The sequence below is a fragment of the Chionomys nivalis genome, chromosome 26 (genome assembly GCF_950005125.1).
Source record: "Chionomys nivalis chromosome 26, mChiNiv1.1, whole genome shotgun sequence".
Classification (NCBI taxonomy): Eukaryota; Metazoa; Chordata; class Mammalia; order Rodentia; family Cricetidae; genus Chionomys; species Chionomys nivalis.
In genome coordinates, this window is record NC_080111.1 from 12,254,490 (window position 1) to 12,278,246 (window position 23,757).

At 44.0% G+C, this 23,757-nt stretch overlaps 1 protein-coding gene across 1 annotated transcript in view; it reads right to left on the bottom strand.

Annotated features, from left to right (window-relative positions):
• The window catches only part of Arhgap28 (Rho GTPase activating protein 28), a 177,681-nt gene that overhangs the window by 53,346 nt on the left and 100,578 nt on the right, over nucleotides 1–23,757 (bottom strand). The window contains exons 2-3 of the mRNA XM_057758553.1: nucleotides 15,054–15,262; nucleotides 7,486–7,703 (exon numbers count right to left, since the gene is read on the bottom strand). Coding sequence (XP_057614536.1) covers nucleotides 7,486–7,703; nucleotides 15,054–15,262 — 427 coding nt within the window. The remainder of the gene's footprint in view (nucleotides 1–7,485; nucleotides 7,704–15,053; nucleotides 15,263–23,757) is intronic.

Consider the following 23,757-nt stretch of genomic DNA (forward strand, 5'->3'; position numbering starts at 1 on the left):
GAGTGTGTAACATGTGTGAGACCCTGGCTTCAGGGAGTGTGTAACGTGTGTGAGACCCTGGCTTCAGGGAGTGTGTAACATGTGTGAGACCCTGGCTTCAGGGAGTGTGTAACATGTGTGAGACCCTGGCTTCAGGGAGTGTGTAACGTGTGTGAGACCCTGGCTCCGGGGAGTGTTTAACGTGTGTGAGACTCTGGCTTTTACCCAGAGGATAATGTAAGTGTCCCTAAAGTGGGCACTCAGGAGCCCCATTCCCTCCCACGCAGGGTCACATTCTGGCCCCACTGCGGCACATATGATGAAACAAGCACCGCCCACTCATCCGTGCCCCCCTCATGGTGTTTACACTTAGACAGCAACAGAAATGGTACAGGTCTAATAATGAGAATTAAATTACTATTGTGTGATATGTGGAAGGCTACGAAAGAGTCACCTTCTGGAGCTTAAGAAAATCTAGCCAGCCCCCCCCATCCCCCAACCCCTACCCCATCCTGTATGCGATCACTTTTGTACTTGGAACCGCATCGGCACTTGCTAGTGCTTCGGAAGCACAGGCAGAGCGCGTGCGAGCTTGCAGATTTGAGTAGGAGATTACTTATTCCTTAGTTTGAATCTCTCCCCCTCCCCATTGTTTCAAAGTAAATCAGCATTCTCTCCCTAGCCTGCCTGATGGCCTTTAAAAAATGACTTCTTCAAACCCCCTGACACTATTCCCCTTTACTTTACCCATGGACCATCTTTCCCCACCTGGGGACCACTGATATCATTTCTTTACCCATATTTGCACCCCAAACTTTTTATAAAAATGAATTGGTATGCAGCAAAAATCATTTGGATACTAAGAAACACTAAAGTGCATTTTAGCACAGAAATGAGCTCTCCCTTCAAACTGTGCAGTCCATCATGGGTCGTGAGTTTCACCTGAGTACTCACAGAGACTGAGGGAGACAGCGATGGCAATGCCTGCATATATACTCAGCATTGCATTAAGCCTTGTGCCCATCAATACTGAGATCAATCTCAGATTAAATTCTAGGGATGAAAATGTGCATTTTTCTTTGTAGTGGCACTGTCGACTATTTTCCTATCCCCAGCCTGCTGTCTTCATTAACACTATCTTGATCCCTCACCCCCAGGGAGTTCTATGCCTAACAAAAACCAAAACACGAGCATCTTTGAAGCTAAGGATGATGTGGTCTTGAGCCACGAGGTAACGGGAACTCTCCAAAAAAGGATTTCTAGGAAAGTGAGTCTGGAATGATAGGGCCTTTGATGCCATTCCAGAAACTGCCAGAACGTGAATATGGTGCCTGCAGTGGCCCGTCGGACTCGTCAGTAAATCGATGAGGCTGTATGTAGATGACACACAAGAACGCAAAAGGAAGCTGGGTTTCTGGCAAGAAAGGACCATCTACTTCAGTGCTGCCTTCAAAGAGGAAAAACTTCTATTAGTACAACTCACCATTTCCTGTGCTTCTGTTCTGTGCAGTCCAGGGTACACATAAATTATATACAACACAATACATAAAAGCACACCGCATAACTATATCTGCACAGTCACTTATCAGTGAGGTACACCTTTAGCTAAATACTTACCAATTAAGAAACTGGGTATTAATTAGATCGGTTGTTCCCCCAATTAAATGTGTTGAGAAATGAATGTTTACTCATGTCTTCCAAACCCTAAAGCAATGCCTTTGGGTACAGACCATGTGTTAAGCACCCTGACCCTGGCTTAGCACTTTCGACTTAGCATGCCATGGCTAAGGCAAGATCCAAACACTCTGCTCCCTCACTACCGGACACCATTGGAAAACCAGTTCACAGGTTATCTAGTGAATGTATTTGGGTTCATAAAAATAGTTATTACTCAGCCTGACTGACCATATTTTCTGTTTCCAATGAAGATTACGAGGAGAGGAAAAAAAAAGCACATTAACTTAGAAAGGAGCTAGTTAATCCGGACAAGAAAACTCGATCAAGTGAACAAAATGCACACACTACTGTCTCCCTCTCCTACCAATCAAACCGAGCGACAGAAGATATAGCATCGTTTAAAAGGCTTAGCTCTGGAAGGCACTCAACATTTTACTGGCAGAAAAGAAGTTATCGGGAGTTCCTGGAAGATTAAAACTCAAAAATGGTTTGGTAAGGCCTCGGCCTGGGAAAAGGCACAAAAGAAAATCGAGGAGTTAAATGCTTAGTCCCCGAGCCACAAAAATGGCTCAGTAGTGCAGGAAAATCATCAGCCTGGGAAAAGGTATGAGTGACAATAAGCAGGAGTTAAGTGCTTGGTCCCCAAGCCTCCACATTCAGAGAGAAATGGAAAAGTTTGGAATGCAGCCCAGCTCAAAAAAGTGACGAACAGCTGAAAAACATTTTTCTTGGTAAAAGGACAAGGCAGAATCTTTCCTTGATTGAAGGCTGAAGGACAGACTCCCGGTGCCACAGTGACCTTCACTGGCTGCTCGGTGGCTGTTCGGGTGGCTGTTCGGAGGAGGAAGTAGTGGTCTGGGACCGCAGGGCGGCTGAACTGTACCTCAGCCGGGACTTTTGGATGATAAGGACAAGAGTAGGAAAGGGGAAGTTTGCTTTGCCTGGAAAGGAAATAGAGTTCTTGGGGAATCCTGTCACTCAGTCATCAACTGTCACATGTCTTAAAGTAAAATGTGGCAGGTGAGACACACTTGTCTACCCACGGACCCCAAATCCTTTTCATAGCAGACTTTTGGTGCTGAAGCGGGTCCATACAACTGCATGAGAAGCACACAGTCACTAACTAAAGTAATCACAAGCAATCAATCTAGTCTCCCCTGAAGAAATATACATCAACAGCCAGGGATGAAAAATCAATTTAACGATAACAATGGGAAGAGAAAACAATGACTCTAAAAATAAGTCCATCACCGGAAGGAAACTGCTCACAGAAAGGAGCAGGCGGTGGGAGGGTAGGTTTGCACTGTCTTCAGAGTGCGAGATGGTGTTTGCAGCCAAGAAGCAAGAATAGTGCAGCTGGGCACAGACAGCAAGGGTGGGATGCTTCCCTGACATGTCTGAGCCCTAGGTTTAATCCCTGCACACAAAATCAACAATACCAAAGGACAGATTATTAGAATAAAAGAGAAATCAAAGGAAGGGAAGATAGCCATAAAGTGGTAAGTATTAAAATCTGAAAATTAGCCCAAGTACAAATTCAACCATGGCCAAATTACTGACATTTGCAAACTGAGGTTCAAGGGATTTTTCAAGAATCTAAAGCAAACCCATACAAATGAAACAAAACAAAACAAAAACGAAAACAAAACCCTGGAAAAGTCAAGAGTCACAGAGATGAGTCTGACCGCAAGAACCACTCAACAGGGGCTCAGGAGACCATGTACCATGGAAAGAAATTTATAGTAATTTAAATATTTCCTAGTGTTCAAAGTCTTCATTTAGTACAGACACAATGAATTTTGCAAAAAGGTCAAGCTGGTACAGTTTCACCCCAAGAATATAAATGACAATCAAAACACTTCGACTTTTAGTCAATAAAGGAGCAGGCCTGCCCTGACATAGGCATGGTACCCCACAGTGACTACTCAGGATGGATGGCTGGAGATTCCTTTGCAGTTCCGAGAGAAGGGGAATTTAAGCTGTAATTCCATGAGAAAAAAAAAAAAATCCGGAAAACGAACATAACTTGAGCGTCTGTATATCAAACTGTTGAATTCATCTTGTCACCTGTTGAGTACAAGGGTAAAATTATACATTTAAGATGAATACAGAATCTTCTTGTGAAGCAGAGGTTTAGGGGCAGTAAGATGGCTTAGCAGGTGAGGGTGCCTGATGCCAAGCCAGATGACTTGATTCCCTTCTCAGGACCCAAATGGTAGGAGTAAAATCAGGAAGTTGTCCTCTGACTTGTACAAGCACAACACACTGCAGTCCTCACATGTGCATGCTTGCTCTCTCTCTCTCATGCACACACGCACGCGCGCATCCACACACATGCACACATGCATGCATGCAAACACACAGGGGGGTTATATAATTAAAAAGAAACTTACGAAGAAAGTGAAACGGAAAATTTTAGGCAAATATTCAGTCAATATTGGCAAACGACAACCAAAGAAAGATAATGATAAGAGAGAAAAGAGGGAGAAAGGACCAAAGCAAGAAAAGAAAGGAGGAAGAAGAGATGAGAGAGGGGGATGCGCGATCAGTGGCAGCAGAGGGAGGAAGGAAGGGAGGCAGAGAAAGAGGGGGAAGCAAACCAGGACAGATGTGGAGCAAGGAGAGAGGAGAATTGGTGTTTACTTGTTAAGCTAAGACAGGAAGTTTAAAAGGCCTAGGGCATTCCTCACAAGGTATCAAGTTTCTTTATTGGCAAAACATGCTGAAATCTTTAGGGAAAAGATCAGACCTTATATAACGGAAACACGAGGTGCTTTTTCGAAGGCTAGGTTTACGTGGTTTTTACATGCCTGACAAGGAACACACACAATATAAGGCTTTTTGGTTCTTCCTTTTGCCTGCAGCTACCCACCTCTTACCTTATTCCCACTTTACTCTGAAACTGGGCTGTAACTGAAGACTGAAGGCAAAAGGCAGAGAGATGGGAGGGTTCTGGCATCATTATCTCTTTAACTGTCTGGTGTGTGTGTGTATGTGTGCACGTGTGCACGTGCTGAGCTATATCCACTGTCCTGCCTGGAAGCAGCAGTTCATAGCTGATTGCACCCGAGAAAAACTTCAGTTTTTACACTTAAAGACCAAGGTACAAGTGTTCTCTTCATCTGTCCCTTCAGAGAGGGTCAGAATAAAAGAAGGGTGATGTGGGATTTCATTGGTCAATAAAGAAACTGCTTGGCCCATCTGCTAGGGCAGAATTTAGATAGGTGGAGTAGACAGAACAGAATGCTGGGGAGAAGGCAGTATGGCAGACGTCATGAATCTGCTGCTTGAGACGGACATAGGTTAGAATCTTGCTGGTAAGCCACAGTCACGTGGTGATACACAGATTTAATAGAAATGGGTTAATCAAGATGTGAGAGTTAGCCAATAAGAGGCTAGAGCTAATGGGCCAGGCAGCAATTTAATTAGTGCAATTTCGGGGGGTGTAAGCTAGCTGGGACAAAACAAGCAGCCCGCTCCTCCTACTACAACAAGCAGCCTAATAGGAACCGATGGAAAGCACTTCAGACACAGGATTCAGGGCAAGCCCACAGACCCTTTCTAACTCAGCTTGCTGGAGGCGAGCCCAAGCCTTTGCCTGAAGTAGCTGGAAAGCGATTTGGCAAAGAAAGCGGGTAGGCACAGTTTTCAAGACTGTTGTACGATGACCCTGGGAACAGTAGAAAGGCAAGTTCCAGGGAACTGAATCTATCAGGACCAACTTTTCATTGGCAGGCATCTCGGCCAAGACATATGCGGCTGAACTCTTGGTTTCAAGGTGTAGAAGCCATCTTCCCCCATTACTGCTAGAGAGAAACAATAATCCTTCTACCCAGAAAGACATGAACTTCAACTAAGTCAAAAATTCAAATGTCACAGAACTCACAATGCTCAACGAGTCATAGTATAACAGGCAACATGACATTCTGCTGTTCAACACACATGCTCCAAGTCACATGTGATTGTTTTAAGATTATACAAAATATCAAATTCAGTTAACCTGCTTGTTGCAAATATGATGGAGGCTGTCATATTAGAATAGAAACAAACCATCGCTATCATCTAGAAAGTTCTGAAAGACAGTATTATTCTATGATATCATCACAGATGCATACATTAACTAGATATATGCACATTTCCTGGCAATATCCTTTATGATGACTATATCTAAGAAAAAAATACAAACGACCTGAAAAGACTAAAATTGGAGACATCATCCATGATCACTATGGTGGTTTAAATAAGAATGTCCGCCATCGGTTCATATATTTGAACACTTAGTTGCCAGGGAGTGGCACTGTTTGAGAAGGATTAGCTTTGTTGGAGTGGGTGTGACTTTGTTGGAGAAAATGTGTAGCTGGGAGTGGGTTTGAAGTTTCAATCCCCAAACTAGACCCACATATCTCTCTCACCCTTGGTATAGATGAAAGTTTCTGTCCTGCCCAGTTCCATAGCTATTTGGTCCCAAATAAACACACAGAGGCTTATATTAATTATAAACTGTTTGGTCTATTATTCAAGCTTAATACTATCTCTTATGACTTAAATTAGCCCATAATTCTTATCTATATTTAGCCATGTAGCTTGGCACCTTTTCTCAGTAAGGCATTCTCATCTTGCTCCCTCGGCTTCTGGATGACAACCAACTTTCTGCCTTTCCTCTTCCCAGAATTCTCTTAGGCTGGCCTCCCCGCCTATACTTCCTTCCGGGATGCTGGCCAATCAGTGTTTTATTAAACCAATATGAGTGACAAATCTTTACAGTGTACAAGAGCATCATCCTACAGCACTTGGCCTGCAGACCAGTATATAGCTCCCATCCACTGCTCCAGGGACAAGCGTGTGTCACGTTACCTGCCATAATGATAATGGACTAAACCACTCAAATTCTAAGTAAGCCTCCAATGGAAAGCTTTCTTTTGTAAGAGTTGCCTTGCAATGGGGTCTTTTTCACAGCAATAGAAACCCTAACTAAGGCACTAGCTGACATCCTTGCTGTCTTCAATTACATCATGACAGAAGCTGCACTGGAACAGAAGAGAAACCTAAATCAGATAGATGGACTGAACTGCCCCTCAGGCAGAATAGCACAGTGCCAGATTTCTTTTATTCTGTGTAATCATCAACCCAGAGTCCCATCAATCCTCTCTGGATAGCATCAGGGAAGGGATCGTGCACACGGAACTCATTGAATAAATACCTGCGGTGCCAAGCCACACTGTCAGGCAACTGTTAAATGGCTCAGTGAGAGAAGGAAGAAGCACACTGGAAGAACACCTTCAGACCAGCTGACGTAGGTGGGGTGGGCGTGGCTAATGGTGTCAGGAGGGAAACCGTGGCAACACAACTAGTGAGGACAAGGTGGAACTCCAATCAGCCATGTCTCACAAGAACCGCGATACTTCCCTCTATTTAATCGGTTCCCATGTCTTCTAGTTTTATCAAAGTAAATTTTCTGAACCTCATTTCCCTACCCCTATTTAAAATGATCCACTTGGACTTGTGTCCCTGGGACCCCTGTGCCTTCCACAGAATTTACATTCAAGGCTTAGCTTCAGGCTAACTCTAAAGGTTCACTCCACTACCAAGGAAGTTGCAGAGTAACTTCAACAGAGAAGGGAGTAACCTTGGTGTGCAGGGAAATGCAGCCACGGAAACAATGACTGATTTGGTCAGGCTCTGGTGTACAGGATGCAGCCTTGCTCTTGGCTCTAGCTCCCTCTGAGAGTTAGGATGGACCAGCCTCAACTGAGATGTTTCGCCATCTCTGTCACACCCTCCCACCCTGAGATCAAAGCAAACTCCTTTGGAATCAAGTTTGCTACATACGGGACATTCGCTGACTCCAAAGACGTCTCTAACATCCCTGACGGGTTGCTTGCTCTTCTTCCTCAGCGTCTGGGTATACGTGTTGTATCTCTTTTTCACGGCAGCTGCTTGGGTGCGAGTCAGCGTCGACAGGAGGGCTTTGCCGTCTTCCTCTTCATTCCCAGAGATCAGGGTTGACAGTCCCACATCTTGTAGCCACTCTGCTTCAAGTTCTCCTTCTGGAAACAGCACGAGCAAGGGGAGATTAGGGCCATTTCTACAGGGATATTGATGCATGCAGCTCATCTCTGGGTATCCCAGACACTCAGGAGCATCGGGAAACTGCATATCTATCTTTCTGTTGTCACTCTGAGACAAGGTCTTTAACTCATGATCTCTTCCTGCCTCTACCTCCCAATGCTAGGATTGCAGCAGGTGATACCATAGCCAGATAAGATTGTCTTTTCTTCTGCAGTGATTATGAAAGAATAAATGAAATGCTTATGCTTTTTTAAAAAAAATATTTATTTATTTATTTATTATGTATACAATATTCTGTCTGTGTGTATGCCTGAAGGCCAGAAGAGGGCACTAGACCTCATTACAGATGGCTGTGAGCCATCATGTGGTTGCTGGGAATTGAACTCAGGACCTTTGGCAGAGAAGGCGATGCTCTTAACCGCTGAGCCATCTCTCCAGCCCTGTTTATGCTTTTTTAAATATAACTAAAATCATAAAATGCTGCCTGTAGAGTAAGGTTATGTGGCAACTATGAAAAGCAGTTTTCCTTGCTAGAAGGCTAAAGATAAGCCATTTTGGGACTTCCAATTAAAAAAATAGATAAAATATGATGTTATTTTACTAAAATCATAACAGAAAAAGCATGGCTTAGCAAGACACAAGCAGCTTCTCAGTCACTCAAATGCAGCTTCAAATCTACCACTTAGTAGCTGACTGACATTGGAAAATGTTGTCTGGAGTCCTCAATCTCCCCTCAGCAAACGAGCACCAAGCATTTCCCTTCCCTTAGGTGGTAAAGCTTGATGGAGGAGTTTATTTCATTTGTTAATAAAGAAACTGCCTTGGCCCATTTGATAGGCCAGCCCTTAGGTGGGTGGAGTAGACAGAACAGAATGCTGAGAAGAAGGGAAGTGAGCCCGACGCCGTACCTCTCCTCTCTGGTCAGATGCAATGGAGCAAGCCTCCAGATCAGACATGCTGAATCTTTCCTGGTAAGACACCATCTCGTGGTGCTACACAGATTACTAAATATGGGTTAAGCAAGATATGAGAGTTAGCCAAGAAGAGGCTAGGTATAATGGGCTAAGCAGTGTTTATATGAATACAGTTTGTGTGTTCTTATTTCAGGGAATAAGCTAGCCAGGCGGCTGGGAGCCAGGCGACAGGAACGCAGCCCACAGCTCCACACTACACCAGCTCCCATTCTGAGCTCAGGATAAACTTTCTCCCACCAGAAGTGGGACTCAGTCATCACAGACAGAATTTCAATTTTCTCTGTCTTTCCAAAGCCTCAGTGTGGTTCCCACACCATCTTCTGTTGACCAAGCCATGCAGGATGACTGGAGGCATCCTATTAGACTGTCCTTAAAGACTGTACAGACAAGACTTCCGGGCCCACCTTTGTCATACCCTCACTCCACAAGGTGCAAACTTGCTTGCTCTAAACCCACTAATTTGAATCCTGGACCCTAGTTAGGGCTTTGTCCCACATAATCCCACCCTCTAGATTTCTATCTACTGCTGAGTATAAGGGTCTGGATGTCTTCTCTTCCCTTTGATGCTGGAAGATATTCTGAACTTTTCTTGCTGGGATCTTAAGATAATAAGCTATTTCGGTTAATCCATGTGTCTGTGTTATTGTTGCCTCTTTGCGTTCCCTGACCAACAAACTGGACATAGGTCAATCCCGAGTGCAAGGAAATCTGCTAATAGAAACAAGTATTTGTGTGATTTGCTCTGGACACTTAGCCATCAAGCCACCCACCAAGATGAAGTACACCGTGGAAGGCACAGCAATGACATCCACCCCTAACCGCCCGGACCTCCACCAGGCCCGGACCACAGAGTACAGCCTGCCCTGAGAGAGAACACAGTGCTCATGTAGAGGCATATACCACTACAGGGACAGCAATAGAAACAGTATGCAGCCACGAGGATACTCATTTTGAGAAACTATTTGTGAATTTGGCAAAGAACCTGGAGTAAAATATTTAATTGCTGTTCATTTTCCTGATACTCTGAACATGGGATAATCTGTCTATTTTTCAGAAGGCAATTCAAAACCTGAGGTTCATCTGTGAGCATTAATTAGTATGGTAAACAAGACGGATCAAAGTTAAAGAGGAACATATCCTGTGCAGAAAATCCGCTGCGCACACTTCCCTGGGAACTGTGCTAGCAGGCTTATTGCGAGCGAGGGCTGTTTGATGAGCAGATTAGACTGACGTGTAAACACGCCTGTGAGCCCCAGACTGAGCACCCTCAACCCTGCTTACGGCTCTTACATCATCTGCATGAACAGACGCGCTGAGCGCGCTTTCGGAGGCCCATTTCCTAACTTGGCAAAGGTTTTATTGACTACTGTGCTTTTCTTACTTGGCTGCTCTGCAAACTGTCCCTTTAAAAGAAACGAAATACCAGCTTCGATGCGTGATGATAATACTTTGACCAGAGTGAGGTCAGACCTGGGAGGACTTGGAAGGCCTTCTTTTATTTTAGCCTTGGGTAAGGCTAACACGTCTCAAGACAAAGTCAGAAATACGAATGGACATTAACGTTTTAAAACATTGGATTGTCTTTCTTACCACTTACGTGAGGAAAAATGAAAGAATAGCAGAAACAGACAACAGAGATAACATAAACCATGGGAACAGATCGTTTACAACCTCAGACCCTTCCTCAGGGCAAAACATAGCTAGAATGCTTTTCTAGGTGAGAAATGTCCATAGCAGACACTGATGTGATTCATGTTTGCTGAATTAGGAAGAATAAAGTCTCGTGGTCTCTCCTCAGCTGTCACGTCTATGTCGGCAATCCAGAACACCCCCTCCATTTTAACCCCTGCATCCAACTCAGTATCAGTTTCACGCTATCAATCATGCTACGTTCAACACACTCAAGCCTGAGTTCATAGTCTCCATCCCCTACCCTGGTCCTCAGTCACTCTTTCCACATTTCAATATGCAAAGCCCGCCACTAACCACAGGCAAAGGAGGGGCCCGGAGGTGTCAACGCCAGCACACTGCCAATACTTTTTTTTATATTATTTCCTTATTACATCTCAAGAGTCTCCAACCTCCTTACTTCATTTTGCTTTGTATAGTCTAGGCTGACTTTGAACTCACCAACCTCCTGTCTCAGCCCTTTTGAGTACTGTATTACAGGACTGTGCTACTGAGAGCCCAGCTTCCTGGGCCTCCCTTTATCTGTTCTACCATGGCCTTTGTCAAAGCCGCCACCATCTCTCACCTTGACGTCCACAACAGACTCCCAACAGCTCTTCCTAGACTCTCCAGGCCCCTCCAAACCACTTCCACAGTGTCACTAAATGAGTCCTTGTAAATGTAAAAACATTTTTTCTCTGGCTTTAATGTGTTCTGTAAGATGTGTTTATGCAATGTCTCCTCACCTCCTTCCCAGGCTACTGTGGGGTCCTTGAAGGCTCCGTGTCACATCTGAACAGGCCAGTTGTCATTGGCTCGGTCACTACTGGCCATCTCTCAGACCTCAGCTTCTCTTTCAATGAAGTCTTTCCCCTGAGCCCAGGAGACAAGTTAATGCCTTAGCGCTATCAGCCTCAATTCTGCGATTTCTTTTTCCTTCAAGCAATTTTCCCTCAAGTAGGTCTTGATCTCATTTCATTAACAACCCCTCCTTTTTCTATTAGATCAAGTCCATGGGAAAAAGGATGCTTCTGGCTTTTACCTGTAACTCTAACACTGTGGAGTGCCTAGCTGAGAGAAGGTGCACCTACTTGTTGAATTAATTAGTCGATTAATAAAGCTTCAAATAAAAAATATAATTATGGATGCTATTTTATCGAGTCATAAAACATGAATACTAACTTCTAAGCACAAGCCCACCTATCCTGTTCAGCATCTCACACAGGAAGTTGGACTCCTCAGAGTGTCGGAGACACATATTAAAACGGGACTCCCATCTCCCATGGGAATCAGTGTAACTTTTAGCAAAACAGCCCTGTATTATAAGTTCGAAATAAAATACATGAAATAATTACATATAGATATCAGAGAAGAGCCAAACAAGGGCAGGAACTGAAGGGGAATAAAAATTCCAAATTTCTATTTAGATAATGTACTAGTATGATTTGAATTTACACTGTCTTTCAGCTAAGTGCAGTTTTCAAGACCTGCAATACAAGGTGGGTGTACACATACTAGAAAACTAATTTAGGAAGTTAAGGGAATATGAGGTCAAGATTTAAAACAACAACTATATTTCTACATATCTGAAGCAAAGTGATAAGAGCAGACCAATTAACGAATCTCATTAAGAAGATAAATAGGAGCTGGAGAGGTGCCTCAGTGGTTAAGAGCACTGGCCGCTCTAGGAGCTGGAGAGGTGCCTCAGTGGTTAAGAGCACTGGCCGCTCTAGGAGCTGGAGAGGTGCCTCAGTGGTTAAGAGCACTGGCCGCTCTAGGAGCTGGAGAGGTGCCTCAGTGGTTAAGAGCACTGGCCGCTCTAGGAGCTGGAGAGGTGCCTCAGTGGTTAAGAGCACTGGCTGCTTACCCAGGAGCTCTGGGTTAGGTTCCCAGCACCCATACTGTATTCACAACCTCCTGTAGCAGCAATTCCAGAGGGTTCCACAACCTTTTTGGCGTAACAGGCACCAGTCACACATGTAGTTCACCCACATACATGGAGGTAAGCACTTACATAAAATAAAAGTAAGTAAATCTTTCTAAAAAAGGATATGAATAGTTAAAGTCATAGAAACTTTTGCAATGTATGCATACATACATACATACATACATATCTTGAATGCATTAATAATTCCTACAAGCCAGTAATTAAAGGACAATGTTCTTAAATTCTTGAAAGATTCCACAAAGTTCAGGAAGGGGCAATAAAGACAGGGAACACATTTGTCATCAATGCCATGTAATGAGGACTAATGTAAAGTAATTCCATATATCTAGATTCACTCCTATTAAGAAAACAGACAATATCAAACTTTGAAAGATGTAGAAAAAACAATTCTGTCTTAACCTACAGGGAAGGGTGCAAAATGGTACAACTTCCAGAAAAATCCCCACAGTTTCTTAAAATTAATTAAATTTAATAAAAAGTCATGCATCTGAGAGAGATAAAAATGCATGTCCACAAATAATTTCTACAAGATTTTTCAAATCACCCATCTTAAGTGCTTGAACTATAAACAAAGAAAACCCACACCGCCATTAGCAGGTGAGGAAGACATGATGTACTCATTCCGTGGACTAAACAGTGAAGAGCTGAATTACCCTGACATCTGCTGAAACCACAACCCTCAGCACCGTGAGTGGAGCCTTGCTTACATACAAGCCTGGCTTGTAGGTGTTCATTAAAACATGTAGATCATAAAAATCTTCAATTTCAATCTACTTGTCATACTTCAATAAAGATACACATTAAAAACGAAAGAAAGGACAGCTCCTAAAATACACATATATAACAATGGAGGTGCATGCTGGGAGTAGCTCAGTGGCAGAGAGAGCACGTGCACAGCCAGGCATGGCAAAGTGAAACCCCAAACAAACCCCTAGCCAAACCAAATTACAGTGAGGCCATACTGGATTAGAGCGAGCCCTTTAATTCATTACAGCTGGCACCTTGGAAGAAGAGAAAGACACAGAGCCAACACCTGGAGTAGTCTGAGGCCGAGAATGACACAGTGTGCTGCCTGCGAGCCAAGGGCATCGATGGCTGCCAGCTTCAACCCCAGCCAGGAAGGCAGCAACGGTAGGATTCTCCTGACGGCAAGACCTTACTGGCCTTCTTGCTCTACCTTCCAAAACTGTGACAAATACATTTATGTCGTTAAGCCCACCCAATTTTGTGGCACCTTGTTAATGCATCCCTAGAAATAAATGCCAATACCCAGAACCAAAAAGCAACGAAGGACCGACATGCTAGCTGAATCTTCTAAGTACTGAGCATGGTGACATAATCCCTCTGACCCACAAACATGGGAACCGTGGCTACCTTGGCCCTAGAAGGTATCATTCGGAGAGGTGTGACAGACGAGAATGAAGCAGGAAGTCTCCTGGTTGAATGGAATCCACCCCGGCCCCACAGACACATTTCTCTGGGAGATAAGGTCTTACTACACAGTCCACGTTGGTCTCAAACTAGTGATCTTCCTGCCTCAGCCTCATGCGTGTTGGGGTTATAGACATGTATGACTCAACCTGACCATCCTGATCCATGTTGGTTTAGAGAAGGGCATGCTTTTGCCTTCATCAGAGGCCACTGGATTGTGCAGTTAGGATCCTGACATCTTTGTAAGTCCTTCCAAAGCGACGCCTGCAAATGAATATTGACTCTAGCTAGGAAACCTGCATTTTTGTAGCAGTTTAGGCGCACAGAAAATATTTTCCATGGCCCTTGGGTTTGAACAAATGGTAAATGTATGGCAGGAGTAAAAGCCTGGTTTCTCGTCACGTAAGGGAGTTACTTATAAGGAGAGAATGCCAGGAAACCCCGAGGCCTCAGGTAGAACTGGAGGTTACTGGGTTGCAAGAAAAAAAAAAAAAGCAGGGATATGGGACAAGAGGCATTTGCCTTCAAACATCTGTCTGAAAAACCGAAGGAAGGATGGGAGCAGTGGGAATAAGCACACACTTTGCTGGGAAGACTATTTCCTAGAAAGGATGCTCACGGACGCTCATGAGGGTTTTTTGTTCATGTGCTATAGGGTTCTAATTGATCACAGAAGTGATCTTATCTTGGTGTTGGGAAACACCAAGACAAGAGAATGAAGGATGAGAAGGCTTTCCAAGCTGGTAGTTAACTACTAATTAATGAAAAAATTCTTGGACATTTTACATACCCACAAGATCAAGCCAGGCAAGATGAGTGTCAGCCCAGGATCCTAATCTCTGGGGCCCACAAACCGTGATGCTCTTTTTGGATTGTTTGCTGTTTTCTGTGTTTATTTGCTTTTTGTTCTGTCTCCACCCTCAATGCTTAACATGGTTTTATTTTGAGGAGTACCAAGCAGTCTAATATATTAATACCAACAAATGTTCCAAAGTAATTTTCCCTCTAAAATCAGTAAGGCAAATCCCTCACCTCCTCTCTCCCTCCCAGCTCTCTCGCTACCCTAAACGTCAAGTCCACAGATGTAAATGTCAAGTGCATCAGCGTGCCCAGTCTGTTTGATGAAAAGGAGACCACCCCAAGGGAACAGTACCCCCGAGCAGGGATCCTTAAGGACTCTTGTCTGGATGGCGCTGTGGCCTGCCCTCCCTCACTGCCGGCAGCAGGTACCCCATCTCTACTGATGACAGATTTGATGGCTGACTTCTTCCCTGACACGAAACCCACAGGGCAGGTCCAGCCCTTACCATCCACGGGCTTGGCCTCGGGGGTGGGCGGCTGCTCCTCCTGTGCCCCCACACTGCTCTCTTTGATACTCCCGATTTCCGGCCAGAACTCCTCCACCGATGTGCTGCTGTCGACAGAGGCTTGAGAGTTGGAGCGAATGAAGGCAGGCGGATGCAGGGACTCGTTGGAGAGCATCCTGTTAATTCTTCGGCAGCGAGGAATGGATTTTCTGGGGAAAGAAAAACAACTGCATCAAACCCTATGCCTGTGTAGTCACTGAAGAAACAGGATCTAGTTGCCAACAGAGAGCTGTCAGTGCTATCGGGAGGGGCTTGACCGAATGAGCACCATTTGGTGAGGACCATTTCTGCTCCCATACTTCACAACAACTCTGTATAACTATATGAACATTAACGGGAATTTTAAAAATAAGTATCATATAAACAGGAAGTTACAGCTCTCAGGAGAAATGTGTACAACTAAAGGTTGTTTATGTAGAGGGCCCTAGATGATGGCAAAGGGGTAGAAAGTCAGCTGATAGCACACTTGGAGGTAGGAAGTGCTGGCGAGGTTGTGGAGAGCCTGGAAGCTTTGCGTACAGTTGGTGGAAAACATCAGATGGTTTGGTCTCTTTGGAAAACTACTACAGTCCCTCAAAAATCATTTTTAAAATATGTATTACCACATAATCCAGCAATTCCACTTCTGCAAAACACCCCAAACTGAAAACGGGTGCTCAAAGAGGCATCTGTATGCTCATAGCAGGTGGTCCTCGGTGGGCAAGTGGACAAGGTGTAGTAGACCATGGAGTGGTACTTCACATATTGTGGCTCAGGGCTAGAGCCCTTACCTAGCGTGTGTGAGGCTCTGGGTTCAATGTCCATCAGTGGGGAGCGTGCTAGAAAGGGCATTTTGAATCATGCTTCCACATGGTTAGAACTTCAAGGCACCGTGTTAAGTGAAATGAGCCAGTCTCAAAGGATACTGTGCGGTTGCATTTTTGTGAGTACTGAGTGTAGTCAAATTCATAGAGACAGATCCCACAGGGCAGGGAAACCTGCTTGCTCTTTGGGCTGAGGAAGGGAGGAAGACTTGATTGGGGGGGGAATGGGAGGTGGTGGCAGGGAAGAGGCAGAAATCTTTAATAATTAAATAAACTAATTAATTAATAAAAAAATAAAATATGAAAAAAAAATAAAAATTAAAAAAAATAAATAAATAAAAAAGAAAGTGGTTGCCTGGTGTCAACTATATTTTAAATAAACACTGCTTGGCCAGTAGCCAGGCAGGAGTATAGGCAGGACAACCAGACAGGAAGTAGAGGTGGGACAATGAGAAAAGAAGAATTCTGGGAAGAGGAAAGCCCATTCCTCTGCAGTCCTGACCTGACCACAGAAGAAGCAAGATGTGACTGCCTTGCTGAATAAGGTACAGAGCCATGTGGCTAACATGGGCAAGAATAATGGGCTAATATAAGGTATAAGAGTTAATAAGAAGCCTGAGCTAATGGACCAATCAGTTTATAACTAATGTAGACCCTCTGTGTGATTTCTTTGGAACTTAACAATTGTGGGAACTGGGCAGGACAGAAAACCTCAGTCAACAGTTGCCAGGAGTTAGGGGTAGGCAGCTAAGGTCTCAGTTTTGCAATATGCAAAGAGATCTATGATGGTGATGGCTGCATATTAGGACTGTGTTAATGACACTGGACTATATACTTACAAATGCTTACGATGGTAAGTATTCTCTACAGTTTTAATTGAAAATTAATATATTTATAACAATTTTTATAAAATCAGCTACCAAGATTATGAGCAGTGAATAAAAACAATGTGGAATTTCTGGTAGGATGAGGAAGTGGGCAAAGAGCCAGAGCTCAGAGACCCTTGGCAAAAATGGAGAGAGGCAAATCCCCACTAAGTGTGGACCCAGTGGTTGAGCAGGGCTCCTCCCATGGTCTTCACTACCAGGCAGCACCCGCCCCCCTCCAATGTAAGACAGCAGCAGCTGGGGCCAAGCCCTGCGTGGCTTCATGGGGTTGGCTGCACATGTAAAACACCCAAAACATAAAAACAGTCAAAGGAAGCTTGCTTTGAAAAGATACACAGTAAGCTACAGAGATATCAAAATGTGGTCACCAATTACACAAAACAGACCTTTTACTTTTCAGGTACATAATTGACAAATACAACATTTCCTGAGAGCAGATTGCTTATCCGGAACACTTTGGTCCCCAACAATGAAGCCTGAATTTCTTTCTTTATGTAATAAAATCCTGTGTTCTTATTTGCTATAGTTTGGCTCTTAAACCATCCCTGAAAGCCCTTGTGTTGACAGTCTGCACCTCAGCTGGGATGCTGAAGAGAGGTCGTGGTACCTCTATGTAGTCTAGTCAGGGTTGTCAGCGGGAGCAAACCCTAGAATGGGATATTGTCAACCTGGCCCCTTCTCACTCTTTGCTTCCTGGCCATCATATGTGAACAGACCACACACACACACACACACACAACACACACTCCACAAATGGAACCTACCCACACCCACCACACATACAAATACAAACACACACACACACACACCACAAACATAAATACAAACACACACATACACACCCCACACACCCCACAAACGGAACCTACCCACACCCACCACACATACAAATACAAACACACACATACCACAAACATAAATACAAACACACACATACACCCCCCACACCCCACAAACGGAACCTACCCACACCCACCACACATACAAATACAAACACACACACACACACCAAACCACACCCACCCACCACACATAAACATACACACCACACCACCACACTGGAAAGGGTTAACCAGAGTAAAGGCACAGTGGTACCCAACTCTGGCCATTAGGCCCCCTGTGACATTTGATAAGCAGGACGGCAGTGGACTGTCATCAACCTTAGCCATGGCCTGCAGCATCAGTAAAGCTCACTGGTCCATTCGCATGAGATTACCCAAGAGAAGCAAGCGTACCGCCCTACTAATGGGCCCGAAAACTTCCGTCTCTCCACATTGTCTGGACCTGAATCATCGTCATAAGAAGACTCTGCCCCTGTGTTGCTGGCCTTTTCCCGAAGTCTGTTCCTAAATGAATTCCGACAGCAGAAACTGGCAGCAGAAAATTTCCTTTTCAAACCTCAAAACATTTTAGAAAAAAATATGAAATACTCACCTCTAAAAAATGTGTCGAGCAATAAAAAAGAATTTGGGGGCAGCCTTGTTTGATAAACTGTTGATAAACTGTTCTGTGAATTCCTTACACTTGGGGAAGGCAGTCCCGTTCATGCAGCTGAGCCTCACTTGTGACCAGAGGCTACGGGGCTCCCCTTAAGGTTCAGGTGGCTGCTGTGCTTTTCTTTTATGACAAGACTAATTCTGAACACCACTAACAAATTCACAAGGTATTGGTAAATCAACACAGGTTTCTTGTAACCATGAAACCAGCACCATTATTTTACTGTCCACTGTCCTCCGAGTAGCCTATTCAGAGAAAAGCATATGGCTATCCAGAAAGTTGTACAATTGCGGATTTTATGATTTAACTTCTTTTAGAAAATACACACACACACACGCACACCACACACAGTCATAGGATGGAAGACCACAGCACAACATGTATAGGTACTGGGTTTAATCTCTAGAACCAGATTGTGTGTGTGCGCGTGTGTATGTGTGCATGTATGCATGCATGTGTGTGTATTTGACTTATAAAAATTATAGTTTTACAGTTTTAACATAGACTAAGTTTTAAGAATTATAACAATATATTCTAAGTATAAATTTAAAGTCAATAATTATATAAAATGAAATGGAGGCTTTTTCCCCATCTGAATTATATCAATATCACTCATTTACATTTTTTATTATCATTTATTCTATGGGTATGGGTATTTGGGCCTACCTGCATGGTACCTGCAGTTCAGAGGAGGTAATCAGATCTAGAACTGGAATTATAGATGGTTCTGAGTCCATGTAGGAGATGGAAACTGAACCTGGGATCTCTGTAAGAGCAGCCAACGCTTTTAACCATTAAGTTATCTCTTTGGCTCCTGTACCAGTTCTTGTTTTCCTTACCCCAATAATATGCTAGACACTTTTTTATTGTATGTCATGTCAATGACTACAGACCGTAGAAAAATTTACCTTGGAACCTAAGGAAATGGGAAATGTGCCCAAGAACTGAAGAAGTTTGAAATTACATACTTGTGAAATAACAAGAAGACCATAAGGGAAGATAAGCTTAGGGCTGAAAGTCATGAGCTTGGTTATAGTGGAGTTCCCTACCCACGCATCAATGGAATCTCAAGGAGACTGTCAAGAAACTGCTAACAGCAGGGACAACAGGTGTGTGTGTGTGTGTGTGTGTGTGTGTGTGTGTGTGTGTGTGTGTGTGTGACGCTGCTCCTCAACAGCTGACAGAGACAGTCATCCGAAGAATCCCTTAGCTGTGGTAGCAGTTATTATTTTTGGCAAGGAAGCCAAACAGCACTTTTGGGACAAAAGGCCTAGGAAGAGCTTCTGTGTTTGTGGGAAGGGCTTCAGAGAGCTCATCTTCATCCTGGTACAGATCCCAACCTCCCCTCTTGACGCACGTGTAATGCTGGTCCCCAGGCCATTCAATGACTGGATGAGGCGTGGCCTACAGCCTCATACCTCACCATATTAGGGCAGACTCATGCTTAGGTTTCATCAGATGTTTGTATTTTTTTCCTTCCTTTAGACCAAAACAATGCCAGGAAAATCTTACACGAAAAACAGCATGCAATTGTGCCACGCAGCAACTTTGGCTAGGAAAACACCACAAGGCTCAAAGTGGATCGTAAGGGTATGTGAATAGCTGTATGTTCAAAGTGAAATTAAAAGAGAAAAGATTTTATTTCTCCGGAAACAATTTTTTTTTCTCCAGAGAAAGATTTATTCCATCCTCTGCCTTCTATTCACGTCCATATGTTCTTCTGGCAGTGTCTGCAGCCACGAATGTCCTGCTAGTCACTCTCTCTGCTCAACTGCCGCATATGCCAGGCTCCCAGCCTCCTTCCATCTCCCTGCAAGGACACAGGGGGTCACAGACACACACCACTTCTCTGGGCTGTATTTTTGCTTTATTTTATTTTTTTTCTGTAGGACTTTCTCGTCTCTTTCAAAGGCACAGCTGTCCTTTAATGCTATCCCAAATTTCCTCCATGATATACTTTGCTTTATGCCCTCAGCTTTCTCCATGCTTATGTAAGGAATTTTTCTTCTCCAGTACATTTTTTTTCTTACTAACCTGCTGTTTGTCCATCCAACAGATATTTCAGTTCACACTGTATCTTTCATTTCAAGTTTTCCCATCGCCTCTTTTCTAAAGATTCTATTTCTTTGTTGACACTATCCATAATTTCACTTTTTAATATTTGCCATCTTTTCATCTGGTTTTGTTAAAACGTTTATCGTTTATTTGAAAATGGTTACCTCTTAATGCCAACCATCTGCACGTTGACATGCTGCTAACACAGATTGGGAAAAGTCAGTTCTTAATGGAGTCAGTCTTTCCACTCTCCAAACGTGCTCTTGCGTGGATGGCTGTCTTTAAAAGCTTCCCAGGAAGCTGAAATAAATGAGGCTTTACCTAGAGAAGGCCCTCTTCTTCTCCCTGAGAGCCGGACGGGGGGGGAAAGATTCCTTCAGCCCCACCAAGGTTGTATGAGATTACGGCCAAGTAGAACTTGTCTTCGTTTTAAAATTTTCTCTGGTTTCAAATACATGAAGGGGAAATTTGTAGGCGCTTCAGGTTTCCCCTGCTCAGAGGGCTTTAGGGCTATATTGCTCTTGCTCTCTCCCCCCTTCTCTCCATTTTTCCTTTTGTCCTCCCTCCCTCCTTCCCTTCCTCCCTCCCCCCTCTCTCTATAGTTTGGCCACATCCTATTCTGTTGCTGAGGTGTCAGCAAAATCACCCACAGAGAGATCCCCAGAGACTTCAATCTGTCACAAAAGGGCAGCCAGCCAGCCACAGCTTCAGTGCGGTCTCTAGGCCAGGAAAGTCCTTTGACTTAAGCAGAGGTGATTTTCTGTCTAGTAGGACACAGATTCAGGGGAACATAGGACAAAGGCGGGCAGTGACCACTGGGTTCAGCTCACAAGAGGACAAGTGTCCTCTGCTTTGGAACTTGGCTCCCATCCATGCCTTTGGATCCATGGCTCTTGGGTGAACTTTTTAAAAGGTAGGGTTTTTACATTTGTCCTCATAAGCAATTACCATGGATATTACAGCCCATCTCTACCTAGTCTGTATCCCAACTGGAGCATACTGTAAACCCACCGGGCTTTGAGACGGGCTGTATTGGGGCTGTGGAGATGGCCCAGTGAGTAAAAAGAGCTTCCAAGCAGGCAGGAACACCAGAATACAACTGAGAGAAGCCATGTGAAGGAAACTGGCTGCAGTGGTCCACACTTGTCATCCCAGTGCTGGGGAGGCGGCAACAGGCAGATTCCAGGGGTTCACTGGCCAGCCAGTCGAACCCATTTGATGAATTCTAAGCCAGTAAGAAGATTCTAGTCTCTAACAAAGAAAAAAAGGTGGACAGGTGGATGGCATCTGAGGATATTATGGCCAAGGGTGTCCTCGAGCCAACACACAAAGCACACACATGCATGCAAATACCTACACACATGTGTACCTGTGCATACACAAACACACATACAGGTTGTATTTGTCCATGCATGGCGTGCATTTTTTTTTTTTTTTTTTTTTGGTTTTTCGAGACAGGGTTTCTCTGTGGTTTTGGAGCCTGTCCTGGAACTAGCTCTTGTAGACCAGGCTGGCCTCGAACTCACAGAGATCCGCCTGCCTCTGCCTCCTGAGTGCTGAGATTTAAGGAATGCGCCACCACCGCCCGGCATGGCGTGCATTTTTTTAACCAACTTGTAGAGTAAAATTTTAAAAGAAATTTAAGGACTTTAAAAAATATTTTGGCGTATAATATTTTGTGAGCCTTTATAGTCTCTCATTTTCTAGCAGATTTTTTTCCATATGACAATCTACTCTCACACAGGACCCCATTTGATCTTTACGTCAGCCTCCTGAAGCCATCAATGCCAGGATTACACATCTCATTGCTTGATGAGGGTGTCACCAAGAGTCACGTGACACCGAAATTTCGGCTGCAGTTATAATGAGTATGAATTCTTATCTAGACATCAAGGCCAGGGAGTTCTTTCCTTAGATTCAGGGCCCACCTTCCATCACTCCTCTCTGACACTGACACTAGACACACTAATGTTTCCTAGATTCTCAGGAAAGCCATATTCTGTCTTCCCAGAGGACACACGCTCTCTCAGCTCCTCTCCGCCTGAAACACTGTCTGGCAAAGGCATGCCTGTGTTATCCCCAGTGTCTGGCAAACTGTAGACACGCAGGAACATTTCAAGAGTGGATGAGCAGTGACAATGGAGCAGGGGCATCAGTCCTGACCTTTGAATCCCCTTCAAAGCAATTTTTTTTAAGTCTCTTGAGATAACTATAGATCCACGTGTGACTATACATATTTTTGTATCAACGAATAAAAGACATACAGTGACTTAGAGGTGGGCTCTAAAGTCAGCTGGTCCAGCATCAAATGCAGACTCTATGGCCCCCCAGCCCTGTTTGGACTCTGGGACCACTCTACGCTATCTTTTCTACTCTGTGACACAGTCTCTGTGACATTGCTGTAAGCCCTGAGTCAAGTTAGGATAAAGAGGAGGTGAAATGTTCAGCAAACTGAGCCTACACGGTGGTGATTATCATAATGCAATAATTTGCTAACCTGCATGGAGCTAGATTTGAAGGCAGGCTACAGCGTGTGCTGAAATCTCAGCGTTCTAACATATCACTAGAAATGAGAACACCCAATTGTGTAAATGGACCACATTTTCCTCATCCATTCTTCAGTCAAGGGGCATTAAGGTTGTTTCCAGGTTCTGGTTATTATAAACAATGCTGCTATGAACATAGTTGAACACATGTCTTTGTGGTACGATTGAGCATCCTTTGGGTATATGCCCAACAGCCGTATTGCTGGGTCATGAGGTAGGTTGTTTCCTAATTTTCTGAGAAATCGCCATACTGATATCCAAAAGGGCTGTACCAGCTTTCATTCCCACCAGCAATGGAGGAGTGTTCCCTTTACCCCATATCCTCTCCAGCATAAGCTGTCATCAGTGTTTTTGACATTGGCCATTCTTACAGGTATAAGATGGAATCTCAGAGTTGTTTTGATTTGTATTTCTCTGATAGCTAAGGCTGTTGAGCATTTCCTTAAGTGTCTTTCAGCCATCAGTACTACACAGCAGAAAAAAAATAAGGACATCTTGAAATTTGCAGGCAAATGGACGGATCTAGAAAACATCATATTAAGTGAGGTAACTCAGACCCAGGAAGAAAAATATATGGACTCATTCATAAGTGGCTTTTAGACATAAAGCAAAGAAAACCAGCCTACAATTCACATCCCAGAGAACCTAGACAACAACCTTAGACACTAAGAGAGACATGCATGGATCTAATCTATATGGGGAGTAGAAAAAGACAAGATTTCCTGAGTAAACTTGGAGCATGGGGACCATGGGAAAGGGTAGAAGGGGAGGAGAGAGGAAGGGAGGGGAGTGAAGAAAAATATATAGTTTAATAAAAACAATTTAGAAAAATAAAGGAAGTGAGAATACCCAGACA